The 19,180-nt window shown below is 37.1% G+C and overlaps 1 protein-coding gene and 1 long non-coding RNA gene across 24 annotated transcripts in view; one reads left to right on the top strand and one right to left on the bottom strand.

Moving 5' to 3' along the window:
* Positions 1-19,180, top strand: part of EFCAB3 (EF-hand calcium binding domain 3) — a 349,923-nt gene that overhangs the window by 295,901 nt on the left and 34,842 nt on the right. For 16 of the 22 annotated variants that reach the window (XM_081576514.1, XM_081576515.1, XM_081576519.1 and 13 more), the window contains 8 exons: positions 1,538-1,591; positions 2,063-2,167; positions 3,681-3,734; positions 4,796-4,900; positions 6,168-6,221; positions 7,426-7,530; positions 14,626-14,679; positions 15,983-16,087. In XM_081576514.1, the coding sequence (XP_081432640.1) occupies positions 1,538-1,591; positions 2,063-2,167; positions 3,681-3,734; positions 4,796-4,900; positions 6,168-6,221; positions 7,426-7,530; positions 14,626-14,679; positions 15,983-16,087 (636 nt within the window). Of the gene's footprint in view, positions 1-1,537; positions 1,592-2,062; positions 2,168-3,680; positions 3,735-4,202; positions 4,270-4,795; positions 4,901-6,167; positions 6,222-7,425; positions 7,531-14,625; positions 14,680-15,982; positions 16,088-19,180 lie in introns of those variants that run through there. The other 6 variants (XM_081576526.1, XM_081576523.1, XM_081576524.1 and 3 more) reach the window with 4 other exon arrangements.
* LOC145541101 (uncharacterized) overlaps positions 15,652-19,180 on the bottom strand; it is a 42,411-nt gene continuing 38,882 nt past the window's right edge. Inside the window, exon 6 of one of the 2 annotated variants that reach the window (XR_014078772.1) lies at positions 15,652-16,359. This is a non-coding gene — a long non-coding RNA (uncharacterized LOC145541101). Of the gene's footprint in view, positions 16,360-16,974; positions 17,173-19,180 lie in introns of those variants that run through there. The other variant, XR_014078773.1, reaches the window with a different exon arrangement.

Raw genomic sequence — 19,180 nt, forward strand, 5'->3', positions numbered from 1 at the left:
TAATTCCAGAGACCTAAACATATAGACATTCTTCCCCTGCCCCATAGTTCCCATCCCTCATTGTTCTCCAGGTAAGAGAGAGCCTCAGTTCAGTTCAGTCACTCAGTCATGTCCGATTCTTTGTGACCCCATGGACTGCAGCACACCAGGCCTCCCTGTCCGTCACCAACTCCCAGAGCTACTCAAACTCATATCCATCGAGTCAGTGATGCCATCCAACCATCATCCTCTGTCATCCCCTTCTCCTCCTGCTTTCAATCTTTCCCAGCTTCAGGGTCTTTTCTAATGAATCAGTTGTTCACATCAGGTGGCCAAAGTATTGGAGCTTCAGCTTCAGCATCAGTCCTTCCAATGAATATTCAGGACTGATTTCCTTTAGAATGGACTGGTTGGATCTCCTTGCAGTCCAAGGGACTCTCAAGAGTCTTCTCCAACACCACATTTCAAAAGCATCGATTCTTAGGCGTTCAGCTTTCTTTATGGTCCAATGTTCACATCCATACATGACTACTGGAAAAAACCATACCTTTCACTAGGCAGACCTTTTTGGCAAAGTAATGTCTCTGCTTTTTAATATGCTGTCTAGGTTTGTCATAGCTTTTTTTCCAAGGAGCAAGTGTCTTTTAATTTCATGGCTGCAGTCACCACCTGCAGTGATTTTGGAGCCCAAGAAAATAAAGTCTGTCCCTGTGATAAAGCCTACACATCACTAAGGAAGTTAGTGACCTTAGTGGCAGAATTGGCAACCTGGGCAGCAAATGCTCAGTGCCTCCTGTGAATCCTCCCCACATACACCTGAGGCTATGACTACTCACTGTGTATAGCATCCCCCTGCCCAACTGCTCTCACGGGGCCAGTTGTGAGAAATGCAACATTCTTAGGATATTGGCTCCAAGAAAGCAGGATAGAGATGCAGAAAGAAGCAGATGGACTGTAATGGAGATGACTGCCTGCATATGCCAGGTGCTGAGGGTTCTGTCCACTCTGCAGACACTCCTGCCACAGAATGGAGGCCTCTCCCCAGAGGCAGATAACACCTGTGGGGATGAGTTAGGCTGGTATGTGTCCCTTGTTCTCTGTCTCTGTTGAATTTCACCTCCATTTATGAAAAGATTTTGTTTGGAGACCAATTTTTTTCATTTCAGTATTGTTTTATGTTACTGCTTGGGTTGCTACCTGTCTTTAATGTCATCCCTTTTTAGGATCTACCATTATATCTAAACATATACTTGTAGCAATACATCCTGGGCCTAGAGCATAGGCAAGGAAAAAAGAAAAAGGCAGAGGAGTCAAAGTGCCATTAAAGAAGAGAAGAATGAGAAGAAAGAATCGTGTGTGTGTGTGTCTGTGTGTGTGTAGCCTGCATCAACTACTGCTGTGTGTTCCACATAAAGGATAGATTGAGAACAGTCCTTACCTTTTGTTATAATTTGAAAGTGAAATAGAATAATTTTCTAGGTGAATTGTGTAAAATGTCTTATAAAATGACAAGAGTTTGTTCTTTTTCTTTTGACTTGAATTTTACCATATCTTTCAGGTGATGGAAAGGTACATAAGAAAAGATTACTGAATAGTGTGAAATCTCTCAAAGGTAAGAATCATGAGAATAGTATCTAAATTTTATTGTGTTTTGCATCTGCTTTTTAAAATGTCTGATTAGAATTTTGCTCTTTCAATGTTCCACTGATGTCCTGATACTGAATTTAGGCCTGGTAACCTACTATTCTTCTTTGGGTATAAGTACATTTGAAGAAGTCATTGTTAGTAACATGTAGCAAGTTTGAAATTTTTATTTCATTAGGTTGACTATCTTTATCACAGTTCATCATATTTATCTAATTCTTCTTTTTCACCCATGATTACTTCAATTAAAAGCTACAGCACAGTGTTAAAAGAGCATTTTCTCTTCTTGACTCCAGTACTAACTCTATAGGTTCACTTAAATGGCCAGTGCTTCACCCTCCACTTAGGGTGAAACTCAAAGATAGAATCCACTTAAAGACATAATCTTCCACTTCTTGGACTTGCTTGTATTTCTTATGTACATCCTCTTCTTCCTAAGGGAAAAAAATCAGTGTCAATAAACTGGACACTCTAATGAAGAACATGGGAATTCAGCCTGAGAAAGAGGACTATGAAGATTTTCTGACCCACCTGCCAGTTGGTGGTAAGTGTTTCAGATACCACTGTACCTAGGGGGAACCTTAGGGTTTCTGCATAAGAGCTTCTGAAAGTAAACCTCTTTTTTAATCTCTTTTGAAAACTTATGAAATATTTCAAACATATATAAAAATAGAGACCAATATAACAAATACAGGCTAAAGTTAACAGATGTTATCATTTTGCATGCATTTTCCTTCCCTCATTCTCTCCCTCCCATGTATACCTTCTCTTAAGTAAGTTAAAGTTTCATTAATGACCCAATAAGACAAATTAACCTTGATAAAAGTGTCAAAAAGGCAAAGTTAGGATAATTCATTAGGGAGAAATTGCTAAGGGATGAGCCCCAGTCTAAGATTCCCTTATTAGAGTCTAACAAAGCCAGTGGCTTTGAATTTTAAAAAAAAAAGCTAATAAAAAACAAGTTGATGTAGGAAAACTAGATAGCACATCTTTCAGCAGAGCCAGTACATGCCAATCAAAGTGAACAAATTGCTCCTCTTCCTTCAGTGTTCTGTCCTCAGCTAGGGCTTGGCAAGTGTTGCTAAGGTAGGCTGCTACTACCAGTGAACATCTTCTACATGACGCTTACCTGTATCTGCCCTAACAGAGGGAGCAGCTTCAGCCTAACTTCTGCCCTTAACAGAGGGAGCAGCTTCAGCCTAGCTTCTGGCCTTAACAGAGGAAACAGTTTTAGCCTAGCTTGTAGTTTAAAACTTCACTCTCTCTCGGTTTAATAATGCTGGTAATCATGGTCCCTACATATTAGCTAGGAGTCCTCAAAATGCTTCCTACCAGAAAAGATATTATTACCAATAAACTATTTTTAGGATCCTTGATTCAATAACACAGACAAAATTTTTTTCTAATCCAAAAGTGTGACTATTTCTGCACCATTGAAATTCATTTGTCTAGCTACCACGAACTATATGCAAAACCCTGAATGATAGACAAATTATACTGGTAGTATAAAGGAAATTAAGGGATGGTCCCTGCTTTCATGTAGTTTACAGTCCTGAAGGTTGGTGGTGGGGAACATAAGCAAAATTTAGAGAGTGGGAAGATAGCATACTGTTAAGCTTTAAGAGTCAGATGCTTATGTAAATAAATGACTTCAAGGTTTCAGATTCTATCTTGACCATTGAAATATGTTCCAGTTACTGGGTTTGAAAAAAGGGAGAGACCTCTTTTAATAGTATAGATTTAGATTTATACTATTTATATAAATAGATTTAATATTAATCCCTCTATTAGAAGGAATTGCTATTAAGCTTGCTTCTTTACATTAAGGATTATTTGATACTAAACAGAAAGTGATATTAAATGAATGCTCATGCTAACATTTTGATCTTCTTTCCTGTTTCTTGTGTATTTTGAGTTAAAAGAGTTACTAAAGAAAATCATGAAAAATAGATGAATTCCAATACTTTACAACTTAATTGTTTACAACTTAAAAACTTAAATGTTTTATAACATTTTTCTCTAAGTTTTTTCTGTGCCTGAATTGTCTTTTTTTACAGAGAATCAAATGGTTGATTTGGATGTTGCGATGGATGATGCAAAAGCTTTCATTGGTGTGTAAGCAGTTAGGGGAAAAGGGAATTCATTATTAAGTAAGAACTTAATGCTTTATTTTTTCAAAAAAGATGTTTTTAAACAGTCATTTTTTCTTTGGGCTATTATTGACATGCTAAATTGACAAAAGACCCTGATGCTGGGAAAGATTGAAGGCAGGAGGAGAAGAGGACAACAGAGGACGAGATGGTTGGATGGCATCACCAAGTCGATGGACATGAGTTTGAGCAGGCTCCGAGAGTTGGTGATGGACAGGGAAGCCTGGCATGCTGAGTCCATGGGGTCACAAGAGTTGGACATGACTGAGCTGAAATTGACTCCCTACAAATTTAATGTTAAATGTTTCTTTTATAATCTGATGTGGGATTTTCCCTGAATAGAGCTATTTTATGTGATGTTTTTATCAATAACGTTTTCCACTTCACCATTGCTTAACCAACCAAAAACCCAGGTCTCCTGCATTGCAGGCAGATTCTTTACCAGTTGAGCCAACAAGGAAGCCCAAAATATAGGTCAACACTGTCCAATCTCAAGGTAAATTTTTGTAGGGTAGCTAGGAAATTCAGTTACTGTGTCTAAAGACCCAGTAGTTCAGGAAATTTAATGGCTTTTAACTTATATCTGAAATTATAAAAACTTTTCTTTTGCTTGGTTTAGAAGTATGAATTCTATTTCTGACTCAATCCACCCACCCACATGTCCTTTGAATCTACATAGTTTAACAAATTTCATAGTCAGTTTGCTTGTCTAATTATAGATGATGCCACATAGGTAATCTTTTTCATAGTTTGAAATCTTTAGTCCATTCCTAAAATTGCTGTTGTTGTCATTCATTCGCCAAGTTGTGTCTGACTCTTTGCAGCCCCATAGACTGCAGCATGCCAGGCTCCTCTGTCCTCCACAATCTCTCACAGTTTGCTCACATTCATGCTGGTAATGCTGTCTAACCATCTCATTCTCTGCCGCCCCCTCCCCTTTTGTTTTCAATCTTTCCCAGCATCAGTCTTTTCCAAGTGAGTCCTAAAATTGTTACATGTTAACAATTCCCATCTTTCCAAAGGAGAGAAGGTTAATGTCAGCGATCTGGACAATGTGATGAGGAGAATGGGGCTAGCACTCACTACTGAGGAGCAGAAGGAGCTGCTGAAAACTCTGCCAGTTCATGGTAAGGATTTAGTTCAGCCTGGGAAACTTAGAGTCATGGGCTTGTGTGTGAAAACTGGTGAAATTATATATGTGTATTGTCCAATAAAACCTAAATTGTAAAACACAATCCTCACACGAGAAGAAATCTTGTTGCTTACATTTTAATACAGAAAATTGACAACATCTTTTGTTGTTCAGTTGCTAAGTCCTACTCCATGGACTGCAACATACCAGGCTTTCCTGTCCTTCACTGTCTCCCAGAGTTTGCTCAGAGTCAGGTCCATTGAGTCAGTGATGCTATCTTTCACCAGTCTCCTACCATAAGGGCTAAATTATCCTGTCTCTCTGGGAGCACTGCCTAATCTAAATCATGACCAAGTCAAAAAGGGAAGTCAAAGGAGAAAAGAAGGAAGGGAAAAGGAAGAAACAAAGAAGCAAGACTATTTTTAATTCAATGAATCAGTTCAGTTCAGTCGCTCAGCCATGTCCGACTCTTTGCAACCCCATGAACCACAGCACGCCAGGTCTCCCTGTCCATCACCAACTCCTGGACTTTACCCAAACTCATGTCCATTGAGTCGGTGATGCCATCCAACCATCTCATCCTCTGTCATCCCCTTCTCCTCCTGCCCTCAGCCTTTCCCAGCATCAGGGTCTTTTCCAATGAGTCAGTTCTTTGTATCAGGTAGCCAAAGTATTGGAGTTTCAGCTTCAACATCAGTCCTTCCAATGAACTAAAGGACTGATCTCCTTTAGGATGGACTGGTTGGATCTCCTTGCAGTCCAAGGGACTCTCAAGAGTCTTCTCCAACACCACAGTTCAAAAGCATCACTTCTTTGGCGCTCAGCTTTCTTTATAGTCCAGCTCTCACATCCATACATGACTACTGGAAAAACCATAGCCTTGACTAGACAGACCTTTGTTGACAACATCTCTGCTTTTTTAATATGCTGTCTAGGTTGGTCATAACTTTCCTTCAAAGGAGTAAGCATCTTTTAATTTCATGGCTGCAATCACCATCTGCAGTGATTTTGGAGCCCCAAAAAAATAAAGTCAGCCATTGTTTCCATCCCCACCTATTTCCCATGAATAGGTGAATTTATATCATTAAAAGCTTCCTTCAGCTTTGGTTTCATTCTTACTTGAGGATAAAACAGAATAACATCTAAACAAATCAGAAAGGAGTTTTTTTTTTCTCCTGAAATTATGGCTGTTATGTTGTCTCTGTGCTTTGTTAATCTTTCCATCATTTAACCTATATTCTTAATTGTGTCTTATATTACAGCTGATGGAAAAGTATTTAAGAATAGATTGCTAAAAAGTGTGAAAGCCCTCAAAGGTGAGTGAAAAGTATGATGAAAGAACAAGTAAAAATAAAATCCTCAGCATTTTCTTTTAAATATTCCAAGTTTGCTCCCTGCCAATTTATTGATCCATTGTTATGAAATATCATTCTTCTTTGGGTGCACTGCCCTTTAAGATACAAGTTGAAGTATATTACTGTAGGAAGTTTCTAACACTGTTTTCTGGATAGAACCATATAAGTTGGTGGTTATTTCAATCACAAATCATTAGACTTACCTGAAAGTGAAAGTGTAAGTCGCTCAGTCACATCTGACTCTTTTGACCCTGTGAACTATATAGCCCACCAGGCTCCTCCAGATTTTCTAGTCAAGAATACTGGAGTGCATACCCATTCCCTTCTCCATGGGATCTTCCCAACCCAGGGATCAAACCCAGGTCTCCTGCATAGCAGGCAGATTCTTTACCATCTGAGGCACCAGGGAAGCCCCAGACTTACCTATTCCTCTCTAAATGACCTCTCATGGAAAACAAAACAGAATCCTCTGGATAGACATTAAGGAAGATATCCTATTTCCACTTTCTATACTAATTCAATGTAAACAATTATATTTTTAATTTTTAATTAGAAAAAATATTTTTAAACACAAAATACTACAAGAAAATTAATTCTACCACTTACAAAAATTGATATAAAGAAGTGAAAGTCAAGTCACAAGGATGTAATGTACAACATGGTGACTGTGGTGAAGAATACCTTATTTTATATTTAAAAGTTGCTAAGAAAGTAGATCTTAAAAGTTCTTACCACAAGGGGGAAAAATATGTAACTATGTGTGGTGATGGAGGTGAACTAAATTTATTGTGGTGATCATTTTACAATATATACAAATATTGAATAATTACATTATACACCTGAAATTAATATGTTATATGCCAATTATATCTCAATTTTTTAAAGTGAAAGTCTCCCACTTCCCACTGATCTAACCCCTTTCCATAAAGATAAATACTGTTTACTATTTAGCTTTGTCTCAATGGTTACCTTTCTCAGTTTTTTCTTACTTTCAAATCTAAATCTTACAGACAAATCTAAATTTTGGGAGAGATATATGTTAATAGTTTCTTTGTGCCCTTGTGCTTTATTGTCCTATGAGGTTTCTGATGCATGGTCATGATTGGCATTTTTCACACTTAAGTATCAATACTCTTGTTTTTATTCCATGCCCTTCTTTCCAAAGCACCAAGGGTCAGAATTAAAAAACTGGAATCTTTTGTGGAAAACATGGGAATTAGACTCAAAGATGAGGAACTTGAGGAACTAATAACCCAACTGTCAGCTGATGGTGAGTGTCAGACATCTTTATGTTCTTCAGAGAAGCATTGAGCCCTTGTATTAGAACTGCTGTAAGTAGCCTTTTTAGTACCATAATGCAGTAAGTATAAATAGAAAGGACTTGATCTTGACTCATGAAGAAATATCATCTCCAAAAACACTTTTGAAAAAATACATTGGGAATGTTGGTTTCAGGACTCAGCCATACCTGGGAATACCACACACTTAAGGAGTTAAAGAAAAATGAATTTTTAAATTTCATTCATAAGGGAACATTTAAGAAAGTCAAAAGTCAGATGATGAACTAGGAGAAAATGGTAAGGTCCCTAAGGCAGAAAAAGCCCTCATACATTGATTAAAACATACTGACAGTAGAAAAATAGGCAAATATTCATAAAAGAGGAAATCTAAAAGTCTAATAACATATGAAAAGATATTTAACCTCACCAGTAATCATGAAAATACAAAATAAAGCAAGGCATGGAAATATTTTCAGGTCTCAGGCAAAAATTAATAAGGCTGAGAACATTTAGTTCTGGTGACAGTAAGAGGAAAGGGACTTACTGATACATTTGGGTGAAAGTTGCCACTGCTCTTGGAAAAATCATTTGGCAGTACTTTGGGGGGAAAAAAATCCCTTTTCCCTAGTGAATCTAGCCTACATGCTTCATCTGTAATATATGGTGTTTCTTTTTGCTGAGGTCTGGTCCCTATTCCGTCACTAACTTGCTGACAGTTTAACCCTACTGAATCTATGTTTCTTCACATGTAAAACAAGAGGTTGAATTAAATTATTTTCTATGGTAATTTCTTGCCCTGAAATAATTTAGATAATGCATATAAAGGTCTTACTTCGGTGTCTAGAATACTCAGTAAATGTTGGTCATGATGACAGTGGTAGTGGTGAAGATGACAGGGAAGATGGAGAAAATGTTGAAGAAGAAAAGGAAATTCTATGATCTATGAATCAATTTTGCCTGTTATATAAATATAAGTCCTAAAAGAATAAATATTTGTTACAAATTATGACCTTCATATAAATACATAAGGTAAAAATACAACTTAGAACATTTTACATGAAATAGCACTGAGCTCACTGGCTTCCTTCTCCACTACTCCTGTCCTTATTCTTGGCAACTTTAATATCCTCTGTATAGATCAGAGGCCATAGACCATTTCCACAGTCTGATGAATCAGACCCCTTCTGAAAAATAATATTCTTAAATGCATAAAATGAAATACATAAGATTACCAAGAAGCTAATTATATTAAAATACAATTTATCAAAACATTAATGAAATAAAGTATTAGTACTTATTAATACATTTAACAATTTCTGGTGTGATCACTCACCTAGAGCCAGACATCCTGGAATGTGAAGTCAAATGGGCTTTAGGAAGTATCACTACGAGCAAAGCTAGTAGAGGTGATAGAACTCCAGTTGAGCTATTTCAAATCCTAAAAGATGATGCTGTGAAAGTACTGCACTCAATATGCCAGCAAATTTGGAAAGCTCATCAGTAGCCACAGGACTGGAAAAGGTCAGTTTTCATTTCAATCCCAAAGAAAGGCAGTGCCAAAGAATGCTCAAACTACTGCACAATTGCACTCATCTCATACACTACAAAGTAATGCTCAAAATTCTCCAAGCCAGGCTTCAACAGTATGTGAGCCGTGAAATTCCAGATGTTCAAGCTGGTTTTAGAAAAGACAGAGGAACCAGAGATCAAATTGCCATCATCCACTGGATCATTAAAAAAACAAGAGAGTTCCAGAAAAACATCTATTTCTGCTTTATTGACTATGCCAAAGCCTTTGAGTGTGTGGATCAGAACAAACTGGAAAATTCTTCAAGAGATGGGAATACCAGACCACTTGACCTGCCTCCGGAGAAATCTGTATGCAGGTCAAGAAGCAACAGTTAGAACTGGACATGGAACAACAGACTGGTTCCAAATCGGGAAAGGAGTACGTTAAGGCTGTATATTGTCACCCTGCTTATTTAACTTATATGCAGAGTACATCATGAGAAACACTGGACTGCAGGAAGCACAAGCTGGAATCAAGATAGCCAGGAGAAATATCAATAACCTCAAATATGCAGATGACACCACCCTTAGGGCAGAAAGTGAAGAAGAACTAAAGAGCCTCTTGATAAAAGTGAAAGAGGAAAGTGAAAAAGTTGGCTTAAAACTCAACATTCAGAAAACTAAGATCCTGGCATCCGGTCCCATCACTTCATGGCAAATAGATGGGGAAACAGTGAAAACAGTGGCTGACTTTATTTTTTGGACTCCAAAATCACTGCAGATGATGATTGCAGCCATGAAATTAAAAGACGCTTGCTCCTGGGAAGAAAAACTATGACCAACCTAGACAGCATATTAAAAGGCAGAGACATTACTTTGCCACCAAAGATCTGTCTAGTCAAAGCTATGGTTTTTCCAGTAGTCATGTATGGATGTGAGAGTGGGACTATAAAGAAAGCTGAGTGCCAAAGAATTGATGCTTTTGAACCATGGTGTTGGAGAAGACTCTTGAGAGTCCCTTGGACAGCAAGGAGATCCAACCAGTCCATCCCAAAGGAAATCAGTCCTGGATATTCACTGGAAGGACTGAGGCTGAAGCTGAAACTCCCATACTTTGGCCACCTGATGCAAAGAACTGACTCATTGGAAAAGACCCTGATGCTGGGAAAGATTGAAGGTGGGAGAAGGGGATGACAGAGGATGAGATGGTTGGATGGCATCACTGACTCAATGGACATGAGTTTGAGTAAATTCCAGAGATAGTGAAGGACAGGGAGGCCTGGCATGCTGCAGTCCTTGGGGTCACAAAGAGTTGGACACGACTGAGCGACTGAACTGAACTGAACAAGTTCTAGTACCAGGTCTAATAATTATTGTCATTTTAAAGTAGTGAAGAGCATAAGTAACTTTTTGATATATTTGCATCTTCTGTCATGTGATATGAAAATGGTAGTGATTTATATTATCAATAGTAACAAAGTCACAGGTTCTTCTACTACTACTATGGTTTGTGGACTACATGAATAATTAAAGAAAATGCTAAATTTAAGTTAGTGATTAGTGAAAATAAAGATGTATTTTACAGGGAGTCCTTCAGCTTGAATGGAAAAAAATCTATAAATACGGGATCCACGGACCCCAGATTAAGACTCTTGTTATGGGATTTCCCTGGCAGTCCAGTGGGTTAGATTATATGCTTTCATTGCAGGGGACACAGGTTAGACCTCTGTCAGGAAGCTAAGATCCCACATGCCACAGGGTGCAGCCAAAAAGAACCAAAAAAACAAAATTTAAAGAAAGAACTCCTGATATAGATCACCCATCCAACATCCTGACCTGCTGCTCCTTGACCTCTTTAACTTCAATCATCTTTTCCTTTGATGACCTGAATCTTGTCCTTGCCTAATGCTTCATCACCCTGAAAATATTTATTTTATGTATCCACTGTCTAGCCATTATCCTTCAGTTACTATCCAAGCTCTTCTACCATAACACAATGTAGGAATGCTGGAGAACTCTCCCATTCTGTGAAAGTACACTGAAGTAACTGAGCTTATGGGGGAAACTCAGAAAGCCCATTCAAAATCTATGCCACTTTGTAAGCAGAGCACTAACAAAAGCAGCAGTTGATACTGTGTGAAGAAGTTTGAAAAGCCCAGGTAAATAGCTCAGAGTAGCTGGAAGCCATTAAAAAATACACACATACACACAACCCAAAAAAAGAGTTGGAAAGCTGACATGCAGCTCTGAAATAATGTAGATGGAAGTAGAATTCTGAGCCAGTGAATCTGATTCCCCCTCATACATTACTGGCACTTATTTTTTAATTTTATTAAAATAGAGCTGAGAGGGCCCTGCTAGGGCCAGTCCAGGTTTTTGGTTTTTTTTTTTTCTTTTCCTGCTGAGGTTTATAATTCTGACTCTCTTACTTAGGAAAAATTATGTATGAACTAATGCAAGTTCCACATTATTGTGACATTATTCCATTTACCAATTGAATATCAAGAATTGGTACTATTGAACATGTAGCAGAACAGAATGTAGAAATCCAACTCCAGCTACTCTCCATCCTCATGGAGGCCTTCAGTGCCTTAACTCAACCAGTCTTTCATTATTCAGTTTCTCCCCATATGTCCTTGTTTGCTTCCTTAAATTAGATTCAATATTTCAACACTATATAACCTTAAAAACTCTCAAAACTCCTAACAAACTTGCTTGGCAAAAACCCAGGCATCGCCTTACTCTATGCTTGCTCCTGAAAAGCTTTAACATTGCTGAAGAAAATCACAAAACTGTACTACTAGAACTCACTTGGACACATTGGCCATGAATATCAAGTCAATCCTTAATGAGGCCAAAGTCCCTACTACCTTTTCCAACTAAATTCACTTTTCTCACTCTCAGAGATAATTTCACCCCTTCTCTCTTCAAATTTCCAGTACCTCCTCATCTCAGACTTCATAGAGAAAAAAGATTCAGTTAGATAAGAATAACCTCATTTTCCTCCTTGATGTCTATGAACCTACCTATATCTATGCTCACATACCCTGCTCTCATCTTGTTATAAAGGAATCCCTGCTCCCACTGTGAGCCAACCTTTCCATTTGTGCCCTGCATCTCATTTCCACTTACCTTTTCAAAGACTTAACTCCTGTAATTTTGCTCTTTCTCTCCTGCATCATCAGTTTCTCCCTTTCTACTAGATCTCTGTATTCCATTGACAGGGAGCTATGTCTCTTATTCCCCTTGTCCCTGGCCAGCTACTACTAGATCAGTTCCTCTTCACAGCAGAACCCCTCAAAAAGCTGTCATTACTTATTATCTTTACTTCCTAACCTCCCATTCACTCTCCATTGCATGCTTCCCTGCAACCAACTCTCAATCATCAGTGACCTATCTCTTAACAAGCGTCATGATCAATTTTCTGTTCTTATTTACTTGATATCTCAGCTTTTGACATAGTGACTATCCTCTCTTTATTGAAACATTTTTTTCTTCAGACTTTGAAAGCTCCATATCTATCTGATTTTCTTCTTTTTTCACTGACAGCTTCGTCTCAGGTTTTTTTTGTTTTTTTTTTTTTGACTCTTCCTCCCCTTCAAGATCGCTGCATAATGAAGTGCCCGGGGGCTAGACCCTTAGCTGTCCTTTTAAAAAAATCTGCATTCTCTTTTTATGAGATTGCATCTAGTCTCATTGGGCGACATACTGTCTTTGAGCTGGTAAAAGCAAATTTATGTCTCCAGGGCAAGCTCCCTAAGTCAGGAATGGTATATCAAACTAGTTATTTATTTGATATCTCCACTTGGATGTCCAAAAGGCACCACAGATTTAATGGACTTATTTAATTCCCCTAAAAAGTCTCAAGCCCTCTCCCCCACACCCATTTCAGTAATGTCATTTCATCTATCCTGCTGCCATTTTTGGAGGGAAGGAGGAGGAAAGACTAGATTTCATTTCTTTTTTCCCCTCTTATTCCACATTCAAATCTAGGCTGTACTTGAAAAATAGGTCCCGAATCTATCCATTATCACCATCTTTACTGCTGCAACCATAGGCCTAGCCACTATCATCTCTTTCCTGGGCCACTAAAACAGACTACTATCTAGTCCTGATTCCTCCAATTTCCCCATCCTGCATACACCAGCCAAAGTGATCCTTTGAAAGCTGAAATCAGATCAAATTACTCACCTTCTTCTAGGCCTCCAGACATTCATTGCAGCCAGAATAAAATCCAAGCTTTATCATCATGGCCTACAAGGCCCTGCATAATTTGGCACCTTTCACACTGGCTTTTTCTCTATCTCTCAATAATGTCAAATTCATTCCCATTTTAGGCCTATCACACATACCGTTTTTCTACTTGGAATGTTCTCTCAGTTCTTCACATGACTCTCCTCATCATTCAGGCCTCAACCCAAATAGATACACATCAGAGAGGGCTTTCCTCAGCTGCCTGTCTAAAGCAATCCCACCCACTATTAACTCTTTACGAATATTGCCCTGTTTCATCTTTTTTAAAACTTTCTTTCTTTTTAGCTTTTTTTGTTGTTGCTTTTTATTTTGCGCTGTTTCATCTTTGATAACATCTTAACAATACCTCAAAAAACACAGTACCTTTCTGCTCATTTGTTTACATGCTCATTGTCTGTTTCCCTCTACCAGACTGTACACTCCGTATCAGCAAGAACTCTGCCAATGTGTTTACTTTTATATCCCCAAAGCCTAGCCAAGTGCCTTGCACACAGAAGGTACTCCTAAGTGCTTGTTGTTGTTTAGTCACCAAGTCATGCCTGACTCTTTTGTGACCCCATGGCCTGAACTGTAGCCCATGAGGCTCCTCTGTCCATAGGATTTCCCAGGTAAGAATACTGGAATGGGTTGCCATTTCCTTCTCCAGAGCTTCCCAATGCAGGAATCGAACCTGCATCTCTTGTATTGGCAGTTAGATTCTTTTCCACTGAGCCACTAAGGAAGCAAAGTGTTTGTTGACTAATACAAAATACTCAGGGTTAGGTTTATTTGTCCTGTCTCCCTACACTTACTTGTAACCAAACACGTCTTTTTCAATTTTTATTTATTTTATTTTATTTATTGTTGGCTACGCTGGGAGCTACTCTTCCTTGTGGTGCTTGGGCTTCTCATTGCAGTGGCTTCTCTTGTTGTGGAGCACAGGCTCTAGGCTCATAGTCTCAGTAGTTGTGTCACATGGGCTTAGTTGTTCCACGGCATAGAATCTTCCCGGACCAGGGGTCTAACCCATATCCCCTGCACTAGCAGGTGGATTCTTAACCACTGTGCCACCAGGGAAGTCCTACCAATCACTTATTAATTTAACTTTATTCTAGTAGCTTCTAAAAGCAAATAGGAAAATACAAGAATGATTTATTACAGGCTACAAGCTTTGTTTCTAAGATAATACTGTTATCTCTAAGGATAAGTTCATGAAACCCTAAGAAAAATTAGAAAAAAAGATTACTGAATTCATAATTTCAGAACTTTATGCATCCTAAGTGTTGTGAATCTCAGTAACATTAGCTTCTCTGATTGTGAAGTTTATTTCCCTTTCCTTACAGGTGATGATACAGTTGGTCTGAATGATTTGATGGATGCTATCAGTTATGTCAAGGGTGAGTTGAAAGCTATGATGAAAATATATTATAAATAGCATCTTAATATTTTGCAATTGGTGAAGAAAAAGATATTCCCTTATAAATGTTTAAATTGTTCCATATGTGTTCCATTTTTGTGGATGCTGCTGAAATTCAGTAAATAACATTTAATATGGGCTTATATGTCAGTTATTAAATTCTCTGAAATTTCTCCCCAAGAATTCTTCAACATAGTTATAGATCTCAGGAGCCACAGAACTATTCCTTTTCCCCATTAGCCCCCATCCTAGAAATGTATCCTCTGGAAATAATTTAATTGAATAAAAGAAAAAAAAATCTCTTCTTAAAGACCTTCAGAGAAATTTGAAACAGCCTAAATATCTAACAGTTATGGGAATTACCACATCAACCATGGTAAGTCAGGCTTATGGGATATCATGTGTTGAAATGTTAACTGTAAAAATTATGTAACAACTTGGAAACAAGTTTATGAAGTAATTAAATTACATTAGGTTGGAAAAGCAGAATACAAGGTTGTATGTATGTTAGATTTCCACATTATGAAAGTATAGCTTTATTGTTAAAGACCAGAAATGGAATATGAAAAACTAAAAATGGTTTTGTGGTAGGGTGGTGTAATTATATTTTTCCCATATTAAAATAATCTTAAATGTTATTACATTATTTTTACAATGAATGAGAAAAAAATTACTTCTATGTTGAGATGAATGAAATCCTTGAAATGCCAAGTACTCAGAGAAGCAAACTATAGGCAAACATTTCCTTTTTTCCCTATCAAGGTCATTCTACGTTAACTTTTTTTTTAATTGGAGGATAATTGCTTTACAATGTTGTGTTGGTTTCTGCCATACAACAACATGAATCAGCCATAAAGTATACATATATCCCCTTCTCTTAAACTTCCCTCCCACCACCCCCATCTACTCCACCCCCTTCCCCCGTAAATCACAGAGCACTGGGTTGTTACATAAAAACTTCTCAAGCTTTTTTTTTAATGAATTAAAAACTGGTCTATAGAAGAAACTTAATTTTCCAGTAGGGTGAGAGGGAGAAAAAAAAAAAACCTATATGTAGCTTAATTTGCTACATTCAATTTTGCAATAACTCATCAGTGAATTCTTTTTTGTAACCAATTTCTGATTGATTTTCTGAACCAGAACTTAAAACAAGATTTTTTTCTGATCCTTCTGATTATTCTGGATACACATAGGTAATGTTATATATAAGCACAAATGGTGTTTTTCATCTTTTGTAGATAGTTATGTAATATTTCTGCAACTTATTTCTCACCTTTTCTAAGGAGAGGTGATTGATATCCCAGACTTAGACAACTTTCTAGCAAATGAGGGGATTGACCTCAATGAAGAAGAAATGAAGAAACTGATGCCTCATTTGACATTCAATGGTGAGTTGTTTTTTTTTTTTAATTCTGTTGTCTTCCTAGAAGTTATCTTTGTTATCTTGTATGTAAGATCCTTAGAAATGATCCTTATCTTTTGTATCACTTAGGACAATGCTTCTCAAACTTGAATGTGCATATGAATCACCTGGGCATCTGTTAAAATGCAGATTGTGATTCAGGTCTGAAGTATAGCCTAAGAAATCCTGCATTTCTAACAAGCTCCCAGATAGTGGCAACATGGCTGGTCCAAGGTCCACACTTTGCCTGTCAAGGACCTAAAAGATGGAAAAATGATATATTAAGATTGTGCCTGGCCTTTCATTTCTTAAGTCACAAGTACAACCAATATATTATGTGCCCAAGGGCATGATTCCATCCCCAAAACAAGAAGGAAAAATATTAGAGTAATTGAAATTAGCAAATAAAAATGAATATTAGGGAGAGACACACAGGAAAAGCAGGGGACTTAGGGATTGGTTGGTTTGCTTATTGATTTTTATTTTTGCTTATTGAGTCTAGTTGCATTATTTATCTGCTGGCTTTGCGTTTTATAATTACTTTAGCTTAGTCTTTTTACTTCTATTACTCTCTTTGTTGTTCTGATACAAATTAAGAAAAACAAAGATGATCTAGGAGCATTTGGGGAGTAGCAGTTCTAACTAGAATGATGTTGCTGGAAAGCTTATGCACAGCTCTGGCCTTGAATGCAAAGATTGTATATCGATTTATTCAAATAACAAACATTATTTGATCACTGACTATGTCCTAGAACTAAAATGGTAAAGAAGGGAGTAAATGTGCTAAGCCCATCTGACAATAGGAAATAAAACACATTATAAAATAGATTATATTTGGCAAAAAAAAAAAAAAAGGAAATAAAACACAACCAGTATGTTCTCAAACAATGGTTTTAACACATTTGAACCTATTCATTGCAAACATCTCTAGTTTCTATTTTTTCCAGTTTATCATTTCTTCTTATTCAGGAAGATACACTATCTCCCTCTCTTCTCTTCAGTTGAAGAGGTTCTTCTTACCCCTTCCAAATCCATTCCTCTTGACCTGATTTTCTCGCACTTCTTCAAAAACTATTTTTTATAGAGAGATAGTTGGTATATTGTATTAGTTTCAGGTGTACAATATAATGATGCAATATTTGTAGAAAAGTTATTTATTTCATAATTCAACACTTTCAGTTTCATCTATTTCTCTCCACTCTACTTATAAAGTAGCATATACACTTCCATTCCTTTTAAAAACTAACCTTGATTTGGTTCTGGTTCTTCTGCCTTATAATTATGATCATTCATCCCTCATTTCTTTCAGCCCACTTCCTAAGTTGTCTTGAGGTGCTGTTTCTGTTTCCAAACTTTACATTCTGTCTTTGAATCATTGCAAATGGCTTCCCCTCTCATGTAATCCCCAACTCTACTGAAACAGCTCTCAGAATCAGAAATCATCAATGACTTCCTTTGCCAGCTCCACTTATTCTAACTTCCTAATGTAGAAACAATCCAGGGTTTATTTTTCAGTCTTCTCAGTTTTAATTCCTTCCCTCCCTTGACCATACTTGACCATTACTTGAGCTATCAACTCTCCAGGCTAGCAGTTCTCAAATCATAATCCAGGAACACTTCTGTCTTTCAGGGGGTCCATGAGATCACAACTATTTTTAAAATAAAAATAAAACAATATTTGCCTTTATCAAAGAGTCAGACACAACTGAGCAACTAACACTTTCACTTTCTTTTCACTTTTCCCACTAAATTTTTTAGGAAACTGATTTCTATTTTTAATTTTCAATTGATACATATTTTTCACTAAAAAGTATGTTATTATATTCAGAATTTTTTAAGAATATAAAGAGGTTCTGAGACCAAAATGTCTGAGAACCTTTGCTGTCTGGGTTATTTGTTGTCGCTACTGTTGTAGTGTTTCCAGCTGACTGCTACATCTTTCTTCCTTTGTATCTTACCAAGACCTTAGACTTCTTTTGCAGAAGAGTGAACTTTTTTTTAAATATCAGATGCGCACAGTTGAGGTAATCAAATTCATCAGTATAGCACAGTATCACCATTGTTCCATGAAAGGACCTTTGTGTTTTATTACAGTTAAGTTCCCTACGTATGACCAAGTTCCATTCTGAGAGCGTGTTTATACGTCCAATTTGTTTGTAAGTCCTACAAAGTTAGCCTAGGTGCCCAGCTAACACAATTGGCTATATGGTATTGTACTGTAATAGGTTTATAATACTTTTCACATAAATAATATATAGAAAACAAGCAAACACAAAAAAAATAAAGAAAATATTTTTAATCTTATATACACTACCTGGAAAAGTATAGTACAGTACTAGCTACATCACAATTGCTTTTATGCTTGCTTCCAGACATGCTGGATTTGAAATAAAGATACTATACTACTGTACTCTGTCCAGTACTATACAATAAAGTACACAAAAACACAGCCACTTGTAGAGGACGTGTGCATGTGACGCCAGACCCGTGAACTAACTTACATAATTGGACATTTGAACTCATATTCAAATCTTTGAAAGTTTGCAAATTGAAGGTTTGTATGTAAGGGACTTACTATATTTTTCCCTTTACCTCCTGTTTCCACTTCTATTTCTTTTCCCCCATCATAAGTCCATTCTCTATTATATCTAATATTTATCCTTCCTCAGGTTTAACTTTCCTCAGGTTTATTTAAATATATGCATATCCCTTTAAAAATTCAATGGGTGTGGTATTTATTTAAGTGGTATTGTGTTATAAAACTATTTCTTTTTATCACTCAACATTTGTAATTCTTTATTGAGATATAGTTCACATAATATACACCTCATTCACTGAAAGTGTACAATTCAGTGGTTTTTAATATTCACAGATATGTGCAGCTGTCACCACAATTATTCTCAAACAAACATCCTCATCACCTCCAAAAGGAGCACTGTACCCTTTAGCTTTCACTCCCTATCATTCCATCACTAAGCAATCATTAATCTACATTCTATGTCTATAGATTTGCTTTTCTGGACATCTCATATAAATGAAATCATATGATATCTGGTCTTTTGTGACTGGCTTCTTTTGC

This window comes from Giraffa tippelskirchi, chromosome 3, assembly GCF_054371585.1.
Source record: "Giraffa tippelskirchi isolate mGirTip1 chromosome 3, T2T-mGirTip1v1.2.pri, whole genome shotgun sequence".
NCBI lineage: Eukaryota > Metazoa > Chordata > Mammalia > Artiodactyla > Giraffidae > Giraffa > Giraffa tippelskirchi.